The sequence below is a fragment of the Emys orbicularis genome, chromosome 9 (genome assembly GCF_028017835.1).
Source record: "Emys orbicularis isolate rEmyOrb1 chromosome 9, rEmyOrb1.hap1, whole genome shotgun sequence".
Classification (NCBI taxonomy): Eukaryota; Metazoa; Chordata; order Testudines; family Emydidae; genus Emys; species Emys orbicularis.
In genome coordinates, this window is record NC_088691.1 from 85340345 (window position 1) to 85358708 (window position 18364).

At 49.5% G+C, this 18364-nt stretch overlaps 1 protein-coding gene across 1 annotated transcript in view; it reads left to right on the forward strand.

Moving 5' to 3' along the window:
* SMC4 (structural maintenance of chromosomes 4) overlaps nt 1-18364 on the forward strand; it is a 102426-nt gene that overhangs the window by 52677 nt on the left and 31385 nt on the right. The window contains exons 9-11 of the mRNA XM_065410309.1: nt 2512-2662; nt 6838-7002; nt 8086-8319. Of these exons, the coding sequence (XP_065266381.1) occupies nt 2512-2662; nt 6838-7002; nt 8086-8319 (550 nt within the window). The remainder of the gene's footprint in view (nt 1-2511; nt 2663-6837; nt 7003-8085; nt 8320-18364) is intronic.

Genomic DNA, 18364 nt, shown 5'->3' on the forward strand with positions numbered 1-18364 from the left:
AAAAACTCAGTGGTTCTCAACCAGGGATCCGGGGCCACGAGCAGGTTTCAGGGGGTCCACCAAGCAGGGTCAGTGTTAGACTTTCTGGGGCCCAGGGCAGAAAGCCAAAGCTCCATTGTGCATGGCTAAAGCCCGGGGCCCTGAGCCCTTCTACCTGTGGCTAAAGCCAAATCCTGGGCAACTTAGCTTCACAGGGCCTAGGCAATTGCCCTGCTTGCTACTCTCTAACTCTGGCCCTGGCTTATATGTTCAGAAAAACAGTTGTGGCACTGGTGGGCCATGGAGTTTTTATAGCACGTTGGGGGGGCCTCAAAAAGAAAAAGGTTGAGAACCCCTGCAATAACTCACAGTTCAGCCTCTGATACTGCATTTGACAAAGGGTACGTCTTCACTACCCGCCGTATTGGCGGGTAGCAATCGATGTATCCAGGATCGATATATCGTGTCTCATTAAGACGCGATATATCGATCCCCGAACGCGCTCACCGTCGACTCCGGAACTCCACCAGAGCAAGCGGCGGTAGCGCAGTCGACGGGGGAGCCGCGGCCGTCGATCCCGCGCCGTGTGGACCCCAGGTAATTCGATCCAAGATACTTTGACTTCAGCTACGCTATTCACGTAGCTGAAGTTGCGTATCTTGGATCGATTCCCCCCCCCCCCCCCCCCCCCCAGTGTAGACCAGCCCTCAGTTTTACTTTCTTCAATACTAGACTTGACTCTAAAGCTCTCCCTACTTAAAGGGAACTGCTCAGTGGTCACCTACAGTGGAGCACCCATAGGGACATGACTAAAAGAAGAAGAAATGGTTGCTCATCCTGTTCAGAAACTGTTCTTTGACATGTGTATCTCTATGGGTGCTCCACTACCCGCCCTCCTTCCCCGTTGGTTTGAAGTTGTTGTCTGCTGTGGAGCTTTGTGGTAGAGAGGGAACCGAGGGCAGTTCACCTACACAGTGCTATATAACAACAGCACGGAGTACGAAACTGAATAACACTCATGCGTGGGCTGTTCAGACACTGCTCTGATCAAAGGTGCAGCGGGCGCAAGTGCACCTATATTGGAGTACCCATCAGGGGACACATCTCGAAGACCCACAGTTATTGCCCACAGTGAATAACCATTTCTTACCAACCTGTTCCATACCTGTTGTGCTTTGAGGAGTGTTGCATATGTCCACTCCATGACCTACCTTCCTACCCCTTTGCATCAGAGTTTCCAGCAAGAAAGGGTGTCAGGGATGGCTCTGCCCTTTGTCTAATTGCAAGGGTACCAATGAGGGGGGGAAAGTTTTTGACAACCATACTCAGGCTGCTCAGTCAACCAAAGTGGAATGGACATGTGCAACACATCTCAAAGAACAATAGTTACGGAACAGGTTAATTTTTTATATCACATTCTAAATTGCGACAAACTTTCTGGAGTCTCCATGTATTTGTGCACATTCTTTTAAATCTTCAAGACCACCTAGAGACTCCTGCCTTCTGGAGAGGTTGGATAATAAATAATTCCACCCTTGTCACTACCTCAATAAAACCACCTCAACAAATGATGGTAGGTGGGGACCTGCATTCATTCACTCAATTAGGAAGCAATCAGGCTGGTCAGATAGGGATCAATCTGGTACCTCATCAAGCAACTCCATTACAGGGACTCTCAAACATAAAAGCTGGTTGGTTTGCAGAAGGGGCTCAGTTCAGGAGAGTGGAGTCTAAATGCAGAGGTTTTCCAGACAATAATGTCCTCATTCAGATATCCTTTAAGTGGTGAGCTCTTTTGTTAAACAGAAAAAGTCAATTTTAACAGTAAGGGTATGCACCATGGGATATGATAAATTCTCAAATCACTTGGGAGGCTTTTAAATCAAGACTGGATGTCTTTCTAAAATATGTTTTAATCACTAGGTGATGATATGTATAGTTAGCAATCAAATCCCTTTCCTGTCATCAGAGAATTTTCTTTGCATCTGAGTTTTTTTTTTTATAGGGACTGCAGTCCATTTATCTGGTGTAGCTAGCCTACTTATTTTTGCATTTGCTTCTTCTGTTCAGACTGGGAATTATTACATGTATGTAGCAGTTTAACATCTTTTCTTTTAGTTTAATTATAATATTTCTATATCCAATTGTAGAACAATGGAAGACTTGATTTGGCTACATAATGGATGGATGAGGCTACCAGTACTTAGTCTATATTCTTATTACAGCGTCAGGCTCCCTCCTATCTCATGAGGTCATGAGAACTCCTCAGTGAGCATTGCTAGCCAAACGTGTATTGGAAAAAACATTGTTTTCCCCAGCTGTGCATGGCTTTTGCTGCTTGACAGTCAGTGCTTCTATTTCTGCAGCACTAGTGCTACAGGGAAATAGTGAGTGTAATAAAAAGCTGGACGTTTTTATAAAAAACAAACAGCACCACTTTTAATTCAGGGCCTCATAGAAGTTCGCTAACTAAACCAATTTTTGGTGAAAATGATTTTAATACAAAAGTGACTGACCTTTTTCTCTTTTTAGAAAACTCAATAAAATTACAAAGTTCATAGAGGAAAACAAAGAGAAATTTACTCAGCTGGATTTGCAGGATGTTACAGTAAGGGAAAAACTAAAACATGCCAAAAGCAAAGCTAAAAAACTTCTGAAGCAGCTTGAAAAGGATAAAGAAAAGGTATATCTATGAAACTTGCAACTCTTACTATTATCCAAATATTTAATTGTTTATTCTGGATTGGGGGGTCTCTAATGTTTTTTTAATATAACCCACAAAAGAAAATTTTTGCTGCTTTATGTTAAAAAGAAGGCCTGAAAAGTTTTTAAATTTGTTTTACACTAGAAATTGAGATCTTGTCTAGCATTTAAAGTGAGTGGAGAATGAAGCTCATGATATCAATTTTTTTTTTTTTTTTTTTTTTTTTTTTTTGCAAGTCAGCTTCTAAGGAACTAGATCATTTTCTTGACCCTTCATGCCTATGGATCCAACTACCAGGTTGATTGCCAAACTGGTTAACAGTGTAGTAACTTGATTGTTGCCAAAGAAAACGGAACATCCCTTCTATTGTAGCAAGTGTAATGATTTTACTGTCTCTGTCCCCTCCGGGCTCAAATATCTATCCATGTTTAAAAATGTAATGTTTCCCTGTCCTGGACTCAAGGTGGCTCACTTCTGGCACTACAAATTTTGTGTTTCTCCTACAGCTGTGAATATTATCTCCAGTAAGTAAGTGTAGGAAGTTGCACTTCCTTGTAAGTAGCTATCTGTGGTGATATTGACTTATTCAGGAGAAACAGACTCCTGATTTCAGTTATTGGGAGAAGTTGCTAATAGAGCCACACACAGCAAAGAGGGTACAGAAGGGCTTAACACTGCCACCATTCATTAGAAGTTTGTTAGTCTATAGCTGTTAAGAGCAGAACTGGTTTCACATGAATTCCAAATGTGACATAACTGTGAGGGTGGACTTAACTAGGCTGCTTATTCCATATAATAATGTTAATAAGAATAATTTTAAAAAATCATGCTGCTGTTCTTGAAGAAATAACAGCCTCTTCAGGCAGCTATTCTGCAGCTGGTGTTGTCCCCTCCATGGCTAATATACAAAATTACCCAAATTTTAGGGCAGTGATAGCTGTGAAAAGGAAGAAAAGGGGGTGTGTTGGCCAAAATTATATATTTCTAAAGGATCAGGACTACTGTTCTGTGATGCAGATCACCAGTTTAGCATCTGGACTGCTGTTCCCTAGATAACCCTGTGAAGGAACTGCTAGGTCTTCCTCAAATGTATGTCAGTGTGGATCCTACGGTAGTGCACAAGTGCCCTGTGCCTCCTTATGTTCCCATACAAGGGTATAAAGAGTTGTATGGCTGCTGCCCTCCCTCATTTCCCTCTTGCCGCCCATAGTAGCATGAGAGAACACAGTGAATGTCTGACCCTCTAGTCTTTAGCTCTGGCTAAACCCTTCAAGAACCCTTAAAAACCCCTCAGAATTTTATTTCACCTCGAGAAGACCAGAGTGAATGAGCTCAGCCCATCTGAGCTGGCTTCTGATGGTTGGATCCCCCTGTATAGGGTATTTGAACATAGTGGGCTCTAAGCCTGCTCTTAAGCTTCAAGCCCTGTCCTTCTTGCATTAGTCTAATCCTGTTAAAGGATGGGCATAAGAGATGCTTTGAATGCCAGTTGTTTTCTTTGAGGACTGGCAAGTCACAGAATGCTCAACAAAAGCATTACTTGTTGGAGCAATCAGTGACTGTCTCCTCAAATAAGGGGTAGATGGATACGAGAGCCCACAAAATACCACCAGACAAGGCACTCTCAGATGTTATGTCCAGCAGACATGTAATGCCCAGAACCATTGGTACCGAACATAAGGGCAGAGACACCAGATGGAACTCAGTGCCTTCCCACAAGAAAAGACCACACAAGGACTCCAGGGAGAAAGCGACTAAGCCCCAAATGGAATTGAATACTAGTGACAAGGAGCCTTCTACCTTCACAGCACCAAGTAAACTTTCTGCAGCACCACCCCCATTGTATCGATAATATAGCCCTCTGTGTTGATACCTTTAGCAGAGTCACTGATACTATAGGATATGTCATTTGAGAAATCCAGAATGATCTCTGTACCAACACAGTTATCAGCACCAGTGTGGACCCTGTGACCAAGAGCACTATATACCTGGTCTCTGCCCTTCGAGAAAATGTACTTCCCCTCTCTATCCCTAGGGCACATGTTCTCTTCTCCTTTGAGCAGAGAATCTTCTTCCCTGAGATCTGTGGCCAAGAATGCCGAAGATCTTGGTGGTGCTCATGACAGTGCTGAGCTCCAACTACATTAGAAATCGTATTGGATTGGCCATCATCAAACAAGCCAGCCATATTCATACAGCATGTCAGTTGTATGACTTACTGAGATCAACCTTCACACACTTCCAGGAGCAGATCTCTGTCTCATTCCAGGAGGAGATAAAAATTACACTTCCCAGTGGCATGCCAGGCCAGACCATCCACCAACACTTAAAAGGAAGAAACAGCATCAGGAGAAGAAGCAACAACATTTTGCTTCACCATCCAAAGACTTTTCTTCCTCGTCACCTGATGAAGTGGTGGCCACCATACCAGCCCCAGATTTTCAGTCATTTCAATAACTAGTTATGAGAACTGCAGACCCTCTAGAAATAGACACATCTGTCATAAGATAAATCTCTTATGATACTCAACTTATTGGCGACTTCAGGCCCAGACAAATCACCTTTCCAATAAATAGACTGCTTGACCTGCTAGGACCCTATGGTAAATACCTGCCACAATACCACCTACCACAAAAAGTGTGGAGAAGCAATACCAAGTCCCTCCAAAAAGGTTTCAGTACTACTGTGCCCATTCTAACCCAGGCTCCTTGGTTGTCTCAGCAGTTCAAGAGAAATCAAAATTGAACAAAAGTACCCCAAAGGACAAGGACTCAAAGGAACTTGACCTTTTCAAGAGCAAATCCTACTTCTCCATCCCCCTCCACCTCAGGGGGCAAATTACCCTAGGCTCTTCTAGCTAAATATAATTTTTTTGAACTAAGAGAAAGTGAAATCCTTTCTGGCAAAGTTCCCACCTTAGAACAGAAAAGAACTGAAAGATAAGCAGGGGGGCAACTTAATGACCAAAACAACCTTCAAGCAACAATGGACTCTTCAGACACGATGACTGGATCCATGGCCACAGTAGTGACAAAGAAAAGGGCTTGATGGATTAAGGCATTAAATGAGATGTGCAAATCACAATAAAAGTCCTTTGAAGGGATGGATTTACTCAGTGAGCATACCATTCTATGTTCCTTAAAAGATTCTAAGGCAGTGGTCCCCAAACTGAGGGGCATGCCTCTGGACCAGCCCCCACGGGGGGTTAGGAAGGAGTGCCACCCAGCCCCACTCTGCCCCCAGCTCTGCTCCGGGCCTGTCCACAGTTCCACTCCAGGCCCTGCTCCCAGCCTTGGCCACTGGCTCCCAGTCATGGTTCCAACCCACTCCCAGCAGCAGCCACAGCCCTAATCCTAGCTGGGGAGGGAGGGAACAGGGTTAAGGGGGTGCATGACGTAAAAAGTTTGGGGACCACTGCTCTAAGGCTACATTGTACTCGTTAGGGATATACACCTGGAACCTGTATCACAAACCATACCGTTATCAGCTCCAGAGAAAACAGTCTTATGGGAGACAGCCGAATTATTCTCCTAAGACGCAGCCCAAGTACAACAGGAGACACTAATCTGCCTCCTTTTCAGTCATTCTTACAGTCCTATCATGTACGTTTCCTTTCTTCGAAGGGAGGACCAATCTGAAACTCCATCGAAGTAATATGTGTGTGTGTGTGTGTGTGTGTGTGTGTTTTGTTCAGAATTTTGTTTCGATTAGTGCTTGAGAAGTCTCTGACTGGAACTGAGTGAGGCTTCTGGGAGGTGATACTATTAAAAGCTTGACAATCAGCTGAAATCCAAAGAGACGACAAGGAGCCTCAGCCCAAATTCTAGAGTGCTGGTCTCCTGCAAAATAGCAATTTAGAGGGTGAAACGAAAAAACTTTTGTTCTTGCTCACTTACGTAAAGCAATGTTAGTGAATAAAACTGTCCTTTAGAGATACTTTATATATGTACTTCATCACTGAAGCAGGGAGATATTTGCAGTCCTGAAGGTAGATGTAGTAGATAGTCTCAGCGTGATGTCAGGGCTCATAGATGTTTACATTTCCTCAGGTTTCCCTCATTGTCCATAACATAAGAAGGCAAAGCTTAAAGATAAAATAAACTTTCCTTTTTGTATCAGTTAATGGAAAAAATTAAAAATTTCTTCCTTAACAGGTTGAACAATTTAAATGTGTACCCAGCAACAGTGAGACAACTATCAGTGAAGCATCATCTAAGAAAGAAGTTCTTGAAAAGGAAAAAGAGCGAGAAGAAGAAAAATTAAAACAAGTTATGGATAGCCTTAAACAGGAAACACAAGGACTTCAGAAAGAGAAAGAGGTTTGAAACATTTGATGTCCATAAGCTTAGACTAATTTAACTTTTACATTAATATGAGTTAGATGGTTCAAAGATATTTCAAGGGAGCTATTTTGTACAGGAATATTGCTCTCTCAGGCACTAGCTTCAAATATAGAGCAGGCTGGAAAATGGAATTTCCATTCTGTGGGAAATTCTCACGTTTCAAGATTTGTTTTTGTTCTGAATTGGAACAAAAAGGAAATTCTAAAAAATGTCACTTTGAAACCATTGACTCACTTTGTTTCAATAATGCTGAAAATTACTGTAGTCAAAATGAAACTTTTTACCATACCAAAATATATTGTTTTAACTTTCTGCTATTAAATTTAGTTGAGATAGACCTGTTTCTATGATATGTATGGATTTCAGCTAAACTGTATTTTCCAGCAGAAAACTCTTCTGTCAAAGTATTTGAAGAGAGCTGGTCAAAAAAATTTCAACACCTAATTAATACTACAGTAATTAGCTAGTATTCTGCAATTTTTGTTTAAAACTTGTCTGGGTATGAAGTTGGCTTTATGCTATATAATCTTTGTACTCTTTCTTGTATTTGAAAACCTCCATGCAGTTTGTCTGTTTAATTCATGAAGAGCGTCTATCTCTTTAAGTTTTGTTTTTTTTTTTTTGCCAGTTGAGTAACTGGAATAAAGCTGGGATGGAAAAACAACAGTGGCTTCCACATCACTCAAATAGTCTGATTTAATTAGAGCAAAATGCCTTACTTCACTTTAGTACATTACTGGACCCAAATCCAAGATGCGGTGGGAATGGATATCTAGCAGTGATTGTGGTTTATATGTTCTTCCTGATTGTCATCAAATTTCACAATTCAGATTTCTACTATGACAATAGGGGACCAGTTTTTATTTAACTGAGCCCATTTATGCCAAATTCACCATATCTTTCTGTTCAAGAGATTAAGAGCATGCTACCTCTCCTCTGCTGCTGCTTCTCACTCAGCTATACATAGAATATATTACCTTACGCAGCTCAGTCATCCCACCAGTTTTCAGTTTCTTTATTTTAATTATTTCTAATGTAATGTACTGTCCATTTCTACAGGGCAAAGAAAAAGAACTTATGGAGTTCAGCAAAACAGTGAATGAAGCACGTTCTAAGATGGATGTAGCCCAATCGGAACTTGATATCTACCTCAGTCACCATAATACAGCGGTGTCTCAGTTAAATAAAACAAAAGAGGCTCTAAAGACAGCTTCAGGAACCCTTAAGGAAAGGATAGTTGGTATCAAAGAGCTAGATACAAAATTACCTCAAGCTGAACAGGAACTAAAGCAGGTTAGACTTAAGTTTCATATTTCATTTAAGAATCATTCATTCAGAAGCTGTTTCATTTTTATGATGTAGTCCAGAGGTGGGCAACCTATGGCCTACGGGCCACATCCGGCACGCAGGACCGTCCTTCCCGGCCAGAGAGGCTAGCCCCAGGCCCCTCCCCCGCTGTCCCGCCTCCCCCGCAGCCATTCCGCCACACGGGCAGCACTCTGGGCGGCGGGGTTACGCACTCCTGCCGGGCAGTGCGGCACCGTGTCTGGCTCCTGCCGGGAGGCGTCGCTGCCAGACATGCTGCTCTGAGCAGCATGGTAAGGGGGCAGGGAGTGGGGAGGTTGGATAAGGGGCAGGGAGTCCCGGGGGGCAGTTAGGGGACAGGAAGCAAGGGGCAGTTGGATGGGGCAGAGGTTCTGGGGGGTGGTCACGGGACGGGGGGAGGGGGGGGGTTGGATAAGCGTAGAGTTCCGGTGGGGCCTGGCAGGGGCAGAGGTGTGGATAGGGGTCAAGGGACGGGGAAGGGGGGGGGAGGTTGGATGGGGGGGGATCCTGGGAGGCCTGTCAAGGGGCAGGGGTGTGGATAGGGGTCAGAGCAGTCAGGGGACTGGGAGCAGGGGGGTTGGATAGGCGTTGCGGTCGAGGGGGTGGTTAGAGGACAAGGAGCAGTGGGGGTTGGATGGGTCAGGGGCAGTCAGGAGGTGGGAAGTGGGAGGGGGTGGATAGGGGGCAGGGGCCAGGCTGTTTGGGGAGGCACAGCCTTCCTACCCAGCCCTTCATACAGTTTTGCAACCCCAATGTGGCCCTCCGGCCAAAAAGTTTGCCCACCCCTGATGTTGTGTCTCTATACATATATTTAAGTTTAGTTGCACTCTGAAAAACGTGGAAATAGATCCCATCATAATCGATAGATCTTTGTACTCCCTACACACACTGAGTCATATTTGTTTAATTTAGTAGCAAAAGTTTCTTTAACTACTATTAAAACTTAAGAGCCAATGCCGCTATGGGAAAATGAGCTGTAGTCTCCTATGGGTTGTGCTTCTTCTAGTGCTTGCTCATGTCCATTCCATGTTAGGTGTGCATGCGTTGTGTGCACCATTGCTGGAGATTTTTCCTTTAGTGGTACCTGTTGTGCTGGCTCTAGCACTCTCTGGTGCTGTGCACTTATGTGCTGGTATAAGGGGCACTACTGGCCCTGCACTCTCTCAGTTCCTTCTAACCGCCCGTAATGGTTGCTGGAACAACTCCTCTTACTTCAGCAAGACATTTTCAGTGTTTTTTCTTCTCTGTATCTTAGTTAATTAGTCTTAGTATAGTTGTACTGTAAATATTTTAAATAGTACTAGTGTAGCTAGTTAGAACCCCTCCCTTATCGTTGAGGGGCTTCCTTCGCCCCTGGGGCCGGGCATGCCCCGGTCCCCAGGCTTCAAACCTTCTGCCTCCTGTGGCAAGCCTATGCGGGTGAGTGACCTGCACTCAGTTGTCTGAAGTGTCTGAGGGAAACTCACATGAGAGCGCTCTGTCTAATTTGTCAGGACTTTAAGCCTCGTACAAAGGATGACAGAGAGCAAACTGAAAGCTATCCTAATTGAAGCCGCTCTTAGACCTCCTTTGGAGCCAAGTAACTCAGATTCAGCGCTAAGCACTTCACCCTCAATGCAAAGTGCTCCTCTGGTACCATGTGCATCCCAGCACCATGCTCCATCTCTGATGCTGAGGAAGAAGCATAAAAAGCAGCACACCGATAGAAAGGCAAGCAAAGCCAAGGCAGTGGAATACAACTCAACTTAGACCACTTCTCTACCTCCAGTCCTGTGGCAGCACCATTGAGTCCGATGCAGGATTTCCCTCCAACATTGGGAAATCATCAAGGTGCCAGTGAAATTGTGGTGCCTTCAACTCCAGAGGCCTTTTGCAGTGGCCAGGGACTTATCGTTCCCGGTACCATTGTCTCCGATGGGACAACTGCCAGCTCCAATAAGCACAAGCAGGAGAGAGCATGGTGCTCTGAGCTCCTTCCCGGCACTGGAACCTTCAGTACCTTCTAGGTGCAAACCGACCCTCCTTTCCTCTAAGGTCATCTCCAGTCCACCACTGGTCCCCAGGCCCTCGGCACCGAACAACAGAAGTGAGGGGAGGGGTACCGCTCCCCTGTGCTCACCTCAGGAGGACTCGTGGTCTGAACCAGAGGTAGAGCCCTACACTCAACCCAAGAGCCACCACCAGTACCTATCCTATGTGTTTCAGGACCTCGGTGTGGGTCCCCCTGCCGGTACCTGGACAGTGGCCTATGCAATGGCCATTCTGGAATGCATGGGGGTTTCCCCCTGGTACCTGGTCTGGTCTATCTTCTCACCAATCATACTTGATTGCTTCTGAGAGGAGGGCCCCAGCTCCACTGGGTACCGGACCACTCTGGTACCAAACCCGATACTGATACGCAGGACCTGGACCCCATGAAGGTAATTTAGGCTGAAGAAGAAGAAGTAGTCCATCCTCCGGTACAGGCCTCTTCTTCCTCTTCCCCAGACAAGGCCATCTGGGGACCAACTGGCTCGCTGCTGCAAGATGACTTCAGAGTCCATCAGGAGTTTCTGAAGCAGATAGGTGCTAACCTGGGGCTAGAGATTGAGGCGCTCAAAGAATCCTTCCATAGCCTCATTTACATTCTGGCTGCAGCAGCACCATCTAAGGTGGCCCTACCCATTAACGAGGCGGTAAATGGGTCCAGTCAAAGCCCTCTGGCAGACCCCATCTTCTCTCCCTCCCTCTGCCTTTGAAGGGGACAGAGAAGAAATATTATGTGCCAGCCAACAGATATGAGTACCTATACTCTTATACCCCTCCTGGGTTCCTAGTTGTATCAGCGGCCAATGAGAGGGATTGACAGGGCCAAACAAGTGCTACCCCCAAACAGAAGGACGCAAAGAAACGCTATCTGTTTGGGAGGAAAGTTTATTCCACAAGTTGTCTTCAGCTACTTATCTCAAACCAGCAAGCCCTGCTGGGGAGATACAATTACAACTTGTGGGATTCCTTGTCCAAATTTAAAGACTCCATGCCTCAGGACTCAAGGCAGGAATTCTCTGCCCTCTTAGAGGAGGGTAAGAATGTTGCAAGAGCCTCTCTCCAGGTGTCAGTCGACTTAGCTGACACAGCAGCCAGGCTGATGGCCGCTGCAGCGTCCATGAGGTGATGCTCTTGGCTACAGTCCTTGGGGTGACCTCAAGAGGTCCAGCAGTTAATCCAGGACCTCCCTTTCGAAGACTCCTTGTCGAAGATTCCAAGGTCTGAAAGGCTCAAGGGCTACCCTCAGGTCCTTGGGCCTCTATGTTCCGTCCATTGCAAGGAAGCACTTCTGGCCTCAACGACCAGCCCGTTTCTCGGCTTCACCACTGAGATAGGATCTGTACCAAAGGCAGAGGTTACAAGCATTGTCAGTCACTCCCATCCTCACTGCTGAGGTCGCATAGGTACTCCAGTGGATGCAAACATGCCTTTTGAGGGTGCTATACCAGTTCCCACCTTGGATCCTGACCTCCCCTTTGTTTTTGGACTGACTGGGTGCTAAATACAGTGGTGGACAGTTATATCCTTCAGTTCTCAGCCACCCCTCCTCTCCCACTGCCATCCCTGTCCCTCTTCAGGGACCCTTCTCACGAGCAGTTCCTAGGTCAGAAGGTGCAGATCCTCCTGCAGGTGGGGGCTGTGGAAGAGGTACCTCAAAGATTGAGAGGGAAGGGGTTTTACTCCCAATATTTCCTAATCCCAAAGGCCAACGGGGGCCTTTGCCCCATCCTGGACATGCATCGCTTCAACGGGTTATTTCAAGAAACTGAGGTTCTTCTTCGAGTGATTGCTCCTGTGTATTCCACAGTAGGTGTGCATTCTCGCCACGTGCACCGGTGCCAGAAGTTTTTCCCTTAGCAGTACCCGTAGTGGGGGAGCACCGCTGCGACCCCTGGAGTGGCGGCTCTATATCACGCTATAAGGGGAGCTGCACACTCCCCCCCCCCCCACCCTCAGTTCCTTCTTGCCGCCGGTGAAGGTAGTCGTAACATTGTGCTCCAGCTCTGCTGCAGCGCTTCTAGCCTTAATAGTACAAGTCTTCTTAGTAGTCTGATTCTCTAGTTAGTTGCCTGGCTTGGGGCATGCCTCGTGCCCCAGGCTTCAAGTCGAGCGACTCCTGTCGCAGTTCTATGCCCAGAAGCGACCCACACACTCAGTGTCTTCGCTGTCTGGGCGAGACTCACACATAAGTGAGCGTTGTAAAATTTGCAGATCGTTCAAACCAAGAACGAAACGTGAAAGGGATATTCGTCTCCGGGCCCTATTAATGGAGTCGGCATTGGCCCCTGCACCGACACGCCGACCCGACTCAACCAGTCGGCACCGCTCCCCCGCTAAGAAGCAAGGGAAGACTCAGCGGCGCCGAGAGAAGGACAAGGGTGAGGCCGCATCCGAGTTGGGCAGCCCACGATCCCCCTCGGGACCCAGACCTCTGACTCGTGCTGAGCGGAGTAGTCCGGTCCCGTCCACGCGTGCCTCTCCTGCGATGAGAATACCGTCAACGCCGGAGGCAGCTAAGGCAGCACGTGACATCCTCGCCCTTCCAGTGCCGGGCACACCGCCCGAGATGGCCCCTCGCTCCCGAGGGAAGCCGCCGCTGGGAGCTCATCAACCCTCCCCGGTCCGGCATAGTCCCTGCTCCGAGGATGAGGTGCCTACCCATTTGGTGAGGCCATCTCATAGCCTGCATCAGACTTCCACTCCGCTGGCCGATTCGCCTGAGAGGGAGTCCCGAGGGTCCTCCACTACCCGGAGGGGTCGCAGGCACCGAGACAAGAGGCGTCGACGCTCCCCTTCCTACCGGCGTTATAGGAGCAGGTGTCGTAGCCATGGTCGCCGTGGGGAATCTGGAAGCAGTACCTCTGACGGGTACAGGTCTTCTTCATCGAGATCTAAATCTCAAGGCCGGCACCGACACGGCCATGGATGCTCCCGTCGCTCACACGGCACCGTGCGCTCTTCAGCGACTCTGGCTTTGGCACCCAGCCGCCCATCCCCGGGCTGCGCCGTCCCGCATGATCAAGTGGCTCCGCTAGGTCCCCAAGTGGGGCACTGGCAAGGGGCACCCTGGCAAGGGCAGTGGTGTCAGTGAACACCTTGGCCCCAACTACCGGCACCAGCAAGACCCTGTTCGGTGGCCGGGGCATCGCAGGTACATTCGACGTCCCCACCTCGGCACCGCGAAAAGTCAACCGGCACCGCACCCGGGCTCGGACTTGGGGGTGGAACCACCGGTACCGCCTGATGCCCTGGGGGCAAATCCGGTCCCATCACCGGCACCGGAGGAATCCATTGCGGTGCCACCACCCGCCTTGCAGGAAGATTTTAAGGCTCGCCAGGAGCTCCTTAGGCGGGTCGCCTCGAATCTCCAGCTCCAGGCTGAGGAGATGGAAGAGCCGTCAGACACGTTGTTCAACGTCTTGTCCTCCTCGGCACCGGGACGTGTGGCCCTACCTCTCCACCAAGGGGTGGCCAATATCTCGACTTCGCTTTGGCAAACCCTGGCGTCCTTGGCGCCTATTTCTAAAAAGGCGGAGAGAAAGTACTTTGTGCCAGCAAAGGGGCACGAATATTTGTACTCTCACCCGGCACCCAACTCTCTGGTGGTGGGGTCTGTAATCCACCGAGAGAGGCATGGCCAACCCGCGCCCACCCCCAAGGATAAAGACGCCAGGAGACTGGATACCTTCGGCAGGAAGGTTTATTCATCAGCGAGCTTCCAGTTCAGGGTGGCAAATCACCACGCCCTCCTGAGCCGGTATGATTTTAACTTGTGGGGGTCTCTGCCAAAGTTTGAACCTCTTCAGGAAAAGGACAAGAAGGAGTTCAGAGCTTTGGTCGACGAAGGCACAGCGAAAGCGGCCCTCCAAGCGGCTTCGGACACGGCAGATACAGCAGCCTGTTCGATGGCCTTTGTCCACGGAGTCCCAGTCCCTCATGCAGGACTTGCCTTTCGACAGGAAGGCCCTGTTTGCAGATCAGACAGACACCTGTCTACACGGGATGAAGGACTCCCGCACCACCCTGCAAACTCTGGGCCTATATGTCCCACCAGCTAAGGACAAACCCAGGCCACAGACCTTGGTTCCTCCGGCTAGAGGCAGCTATGAGCCCCCGCCTAAGAGGCTGAGGGAGCAGAGACACAGGTCCCAGCGCCAGTCCCACTCGGCCCCACAACCTGGGCCCGCCAAGGGCAAGAGGCAGAGGAAGAGGGGGGCCACCGGGCCTGTTGCCAGGGAAGCCCCCCAGTTAATAAAGTTTGTGTTCTGCAACCGTTTATCTGCCTTCCGAGTGCAATGGTCCTGTATAACGTTGGACCAGTGGGTCCTCAGCACCATTTTCAAGGGCTACATGTTGCAGTTCGTTTCGGCCCCCCTCCAACACCCTCCGCCCCTGGAGGTCCCCGGGGACCCGGAGCACGTCCTCCTTCTAGACCAGGAGGTGATGTGCCTCCTAACCCTGGGCGCGGTGGAGAATGTACCTCTGGAATTCCAGGGCAGAGGTTTTAACTACCCGGTATTTCCTGATCCCAAAGGCAAAAGATGGGCTCAGGCCCATCCTCGACCTGCGGAACCTCAACCAGTTTATGGTCCATTACAAGTTCCGTATGGTTTCCCTGGCCTCTATTATTCCATCCCTAGACCTGGGGGATTGGTTCGCAGCCCTGGACCTCCAGGATGCGTATTTCCACATACATATTTTCGAGGATCACAGGCGCTTCCTCCGCTTCCTGGTGGGACAGGACCACTACCGGTTTACGGTCCTTCCCTTTGGCCTCTCCACGTGGACAGGTTCGAGACGCTCAAAAGCCTCATAGCCTCAGTCACGGCCTTCCCCGTGACGACGGCAAAGGTGTGCCTTCAACTCTTGGGCCACATGGCAGCATGCACCTCCATGGTACGACATGCCAGGCTCAGAATGAGGTCCCTCCAACTCTGGCTGGCCTCCCAATATTCCCAGGCCAGGGATGGCCTGGACAAGGTTGTCAAGTTACCTCCCAACGTAGTGGCCAACATGCAATGGTGGTCCCTCCCGAGCAACATGTTACAAGGGATCCCCTTCTGAGAGACCTCTCCCTCACTAGATCTGGTGTCGGACGCCTCGGACTTGGGGTGGGGAGCCCATGCGGGGAGCTTCCAAACCCAGGGCAGATGGTCGACCTCAGAATTATCCCTGCACATAAACGTCAGGGAACTCAGGGCTGTGCGCCTGGCATGCATAGCTTTCAGCCGGCACATACGGGGAAAGATGGTCAGAGTCCTCATGGACAATACGGGCACGATGTATTACATCAACAGGCAAGGGGGCATGCGCTCCTCGGCCTTGTGCCAGGAAGTCCTGGACCTATGGGAATTCTGCATAGCCCACGATATCTCTCTGAGGGCTTTTCACTTACCCGGCACGCGCAATACGCGAGCCGATCGCCTCAGCAGGGTCTTCTCCCACCAGAACGAGTGGTCACTCCACTGGGAGGTCGCTCGGCAACTCTTCCGAGAGTGGGGACCTCTTTGCTACCGCCCAGAATCGTCTCTGCCCCCAGTTCTGCTCCAGGTCAGGGGCAGAAAAGGGGGCGATCTCAGACGCATTCCTCCTCCGGTGGTCCGGCCAACTGTTCTATGCCTTTCCACCATTTCCACTGATAGGCAAGGTCCTGCAGAAGGTAAAGGCAGACAGGTCGAGGGTCATATTCATAGCCCCGGATTGGGCCCGCCAGTATTGGTATGGGACCCTCCTGCAACTGTTAGCGGCCCTCCCGTGGAGGCTGCCGCTTCGCCCGGATCTCCTCTCCCAGGAGAGGGGATGCCTCCTCCATCCCAACCTAGCCGCACTTCACTTGGCAGCGTGGCTGCTCCATAGTTAAATGAGGAGGAGGGAAGGTGTTCACAGGATGTCCAGCGAATTCTGCTGGAGAGCAGAAAACCGTCCACACAACTGACCTACCTGGCCAAATGGTTTAGGTTTTCTAGGTAGGCGGGGGAGCGGGGCGCTTCCCCGTCATCCGCATCCCTCCAACTTATTCTAGATTACCTCCTGTCCCTTAGGACCCAAGGTCTAGCTCCAGCCTCCATCAGGGTACATTTAGCGGCCATTTCAGCTTTTCACCCTCTGGTGCAGGGTCACTCGTTTTTTTCCCATGAGATGACCTCCCACTTTTTGAAGGGACTAGACCGTACGTTTCCGTATGCCAGGGCCCCGGTCCCGCAATGGGATCTGAACCTAGTGCTATCCCGCCTCACGGGTCCTCCCTTTGAGCCCTTGGCCACATGTTCATTGTCCCACCTGTCCTGGAAAGTGGCTTTCTTGGTGGCTATCACCTCAGCCGATCGGGTCTCAGAGCTTAGGGCCTTGACCTCGGAACCCCCGTATACGGTCTTCCATAGGGATATGGTCCAGCTTCGCCCACACCCTGCGTTTCTCCCCAAGGTGGTCTCCGCCTTCCATATGGATCAGGACATTTTCCTACCGGTACTCTGTCCTAAGCCCCATTCCTCCAACGAGGAGCGCTGCCTACACACTCTAGACGTACGTAGGGCACTGGCCTTTTACCGTGACAGGACCAGGCCATTCAGGAAATCCTCGCAACTGTTCGTTGCGTCAGCCGAGCGTATGAGAGGGCAACCGGTCTCTACCCAGCACCTTTCCCGCTGGATCACCTCGTGCATACGCACGTGTTACCACTTGGCTGGGGTTCCCCCGCCTCCTATCGTAAAGGCCCATTCTATGTAGCCCATGTCCCTATCCAGGACATATGTAGGGCTGCCACGTTGTCCTCTGTCCACACTTTTTCCTCGCACTATGCGATCGTCTCCCAGGCATGGGATGACTCTGGGTTTGATAGGGCGGTACTCCGTCCCGATAACCTTTAAACTCCTGCCCATCTCCATCAGATATAGCTTGGAGTCACCTACTGTGGAATACACAGGAGCAATCACTCGAAGAAGAAAGGACAGTTACCTGTTCCGTAACTGGCGTTCTTCAAGATGTGTTGCTCCTGTCTATTTCCACACCCCGCCCTCCTTCCCCTCTGTCGGAGTTGTCTGGCAAGAAGGAACTGAGGGTGGGGGGGGGAGTGCGCAGCTCCCCTTATAGCGCGATATAGAGGCGCCACTCCAGGGGTCGCAGCGGTGCTCCTCCACTACGGGTACTGCTAAGAGAAAAACTTCCGGCACCTGTGCATGTGGCGAGCACACACACCTACTGTGGAATAGACAGGACCCCTGGTCGGTAATGGCAGGCATTCCCTTTGTCGTTCTCCTCCGTCCCCCCCAGCCATCAGTGTCCCCAGTGTCTGACGCATCAGACCTAGGTTGGAGAGCCCACCTCAATTGCCTCAGAGCTCAGAGCAATCCACTTGGCTTGCCAAGTCTTCCTTCCCCACATCGCAGGCAAGGTAGTTCAAGGGCTATGGACAACACCATGGTCATGTTCTACATCAATAAGCAGGTAGGAGCATGCTCCTCTGCCCTCTGTCAGGAGGCCATCCATCTATCGGAATTCTGCGTGAAGCACTCCACCCACCTTGAGGCTTCACATCTTCCGGGAGCACGGAACACCCTGGCAGATCATCCAAGCAGATCCTTCTCCTCTCACCATGAGTGGTCCCTTCAACCAGAGGTCACCAGGTTAATCTTCCAAAGGTTAGGATGTTCCCAGGAAGACCTGTTCATGACCAAGCAGAACAGGAAATGCCATCAGTTTTACTCACTGTGCGGGCACAGCCTGGGCTCCTTTTTCAATGCCTTCTTGCTTCCATGGACAGAGCTTCTACTCTACATATTTCCTCCAGTTCCTCTAGTTCACACGGTCCTTCTGAAAATCAAGTTGGACAAGGGGAGAATTATTCTTATAGCCCCGCCATGGCCACGCCAACACTGGTTCAGCATGGTGCTAGACTTATCAGTAGCACTACCACTACCATTTTTTGCAAGACCACGGCCATTTACTCCACTCAAGCCTGAGGTTCCTGAGGTTCCTTCACCTGACT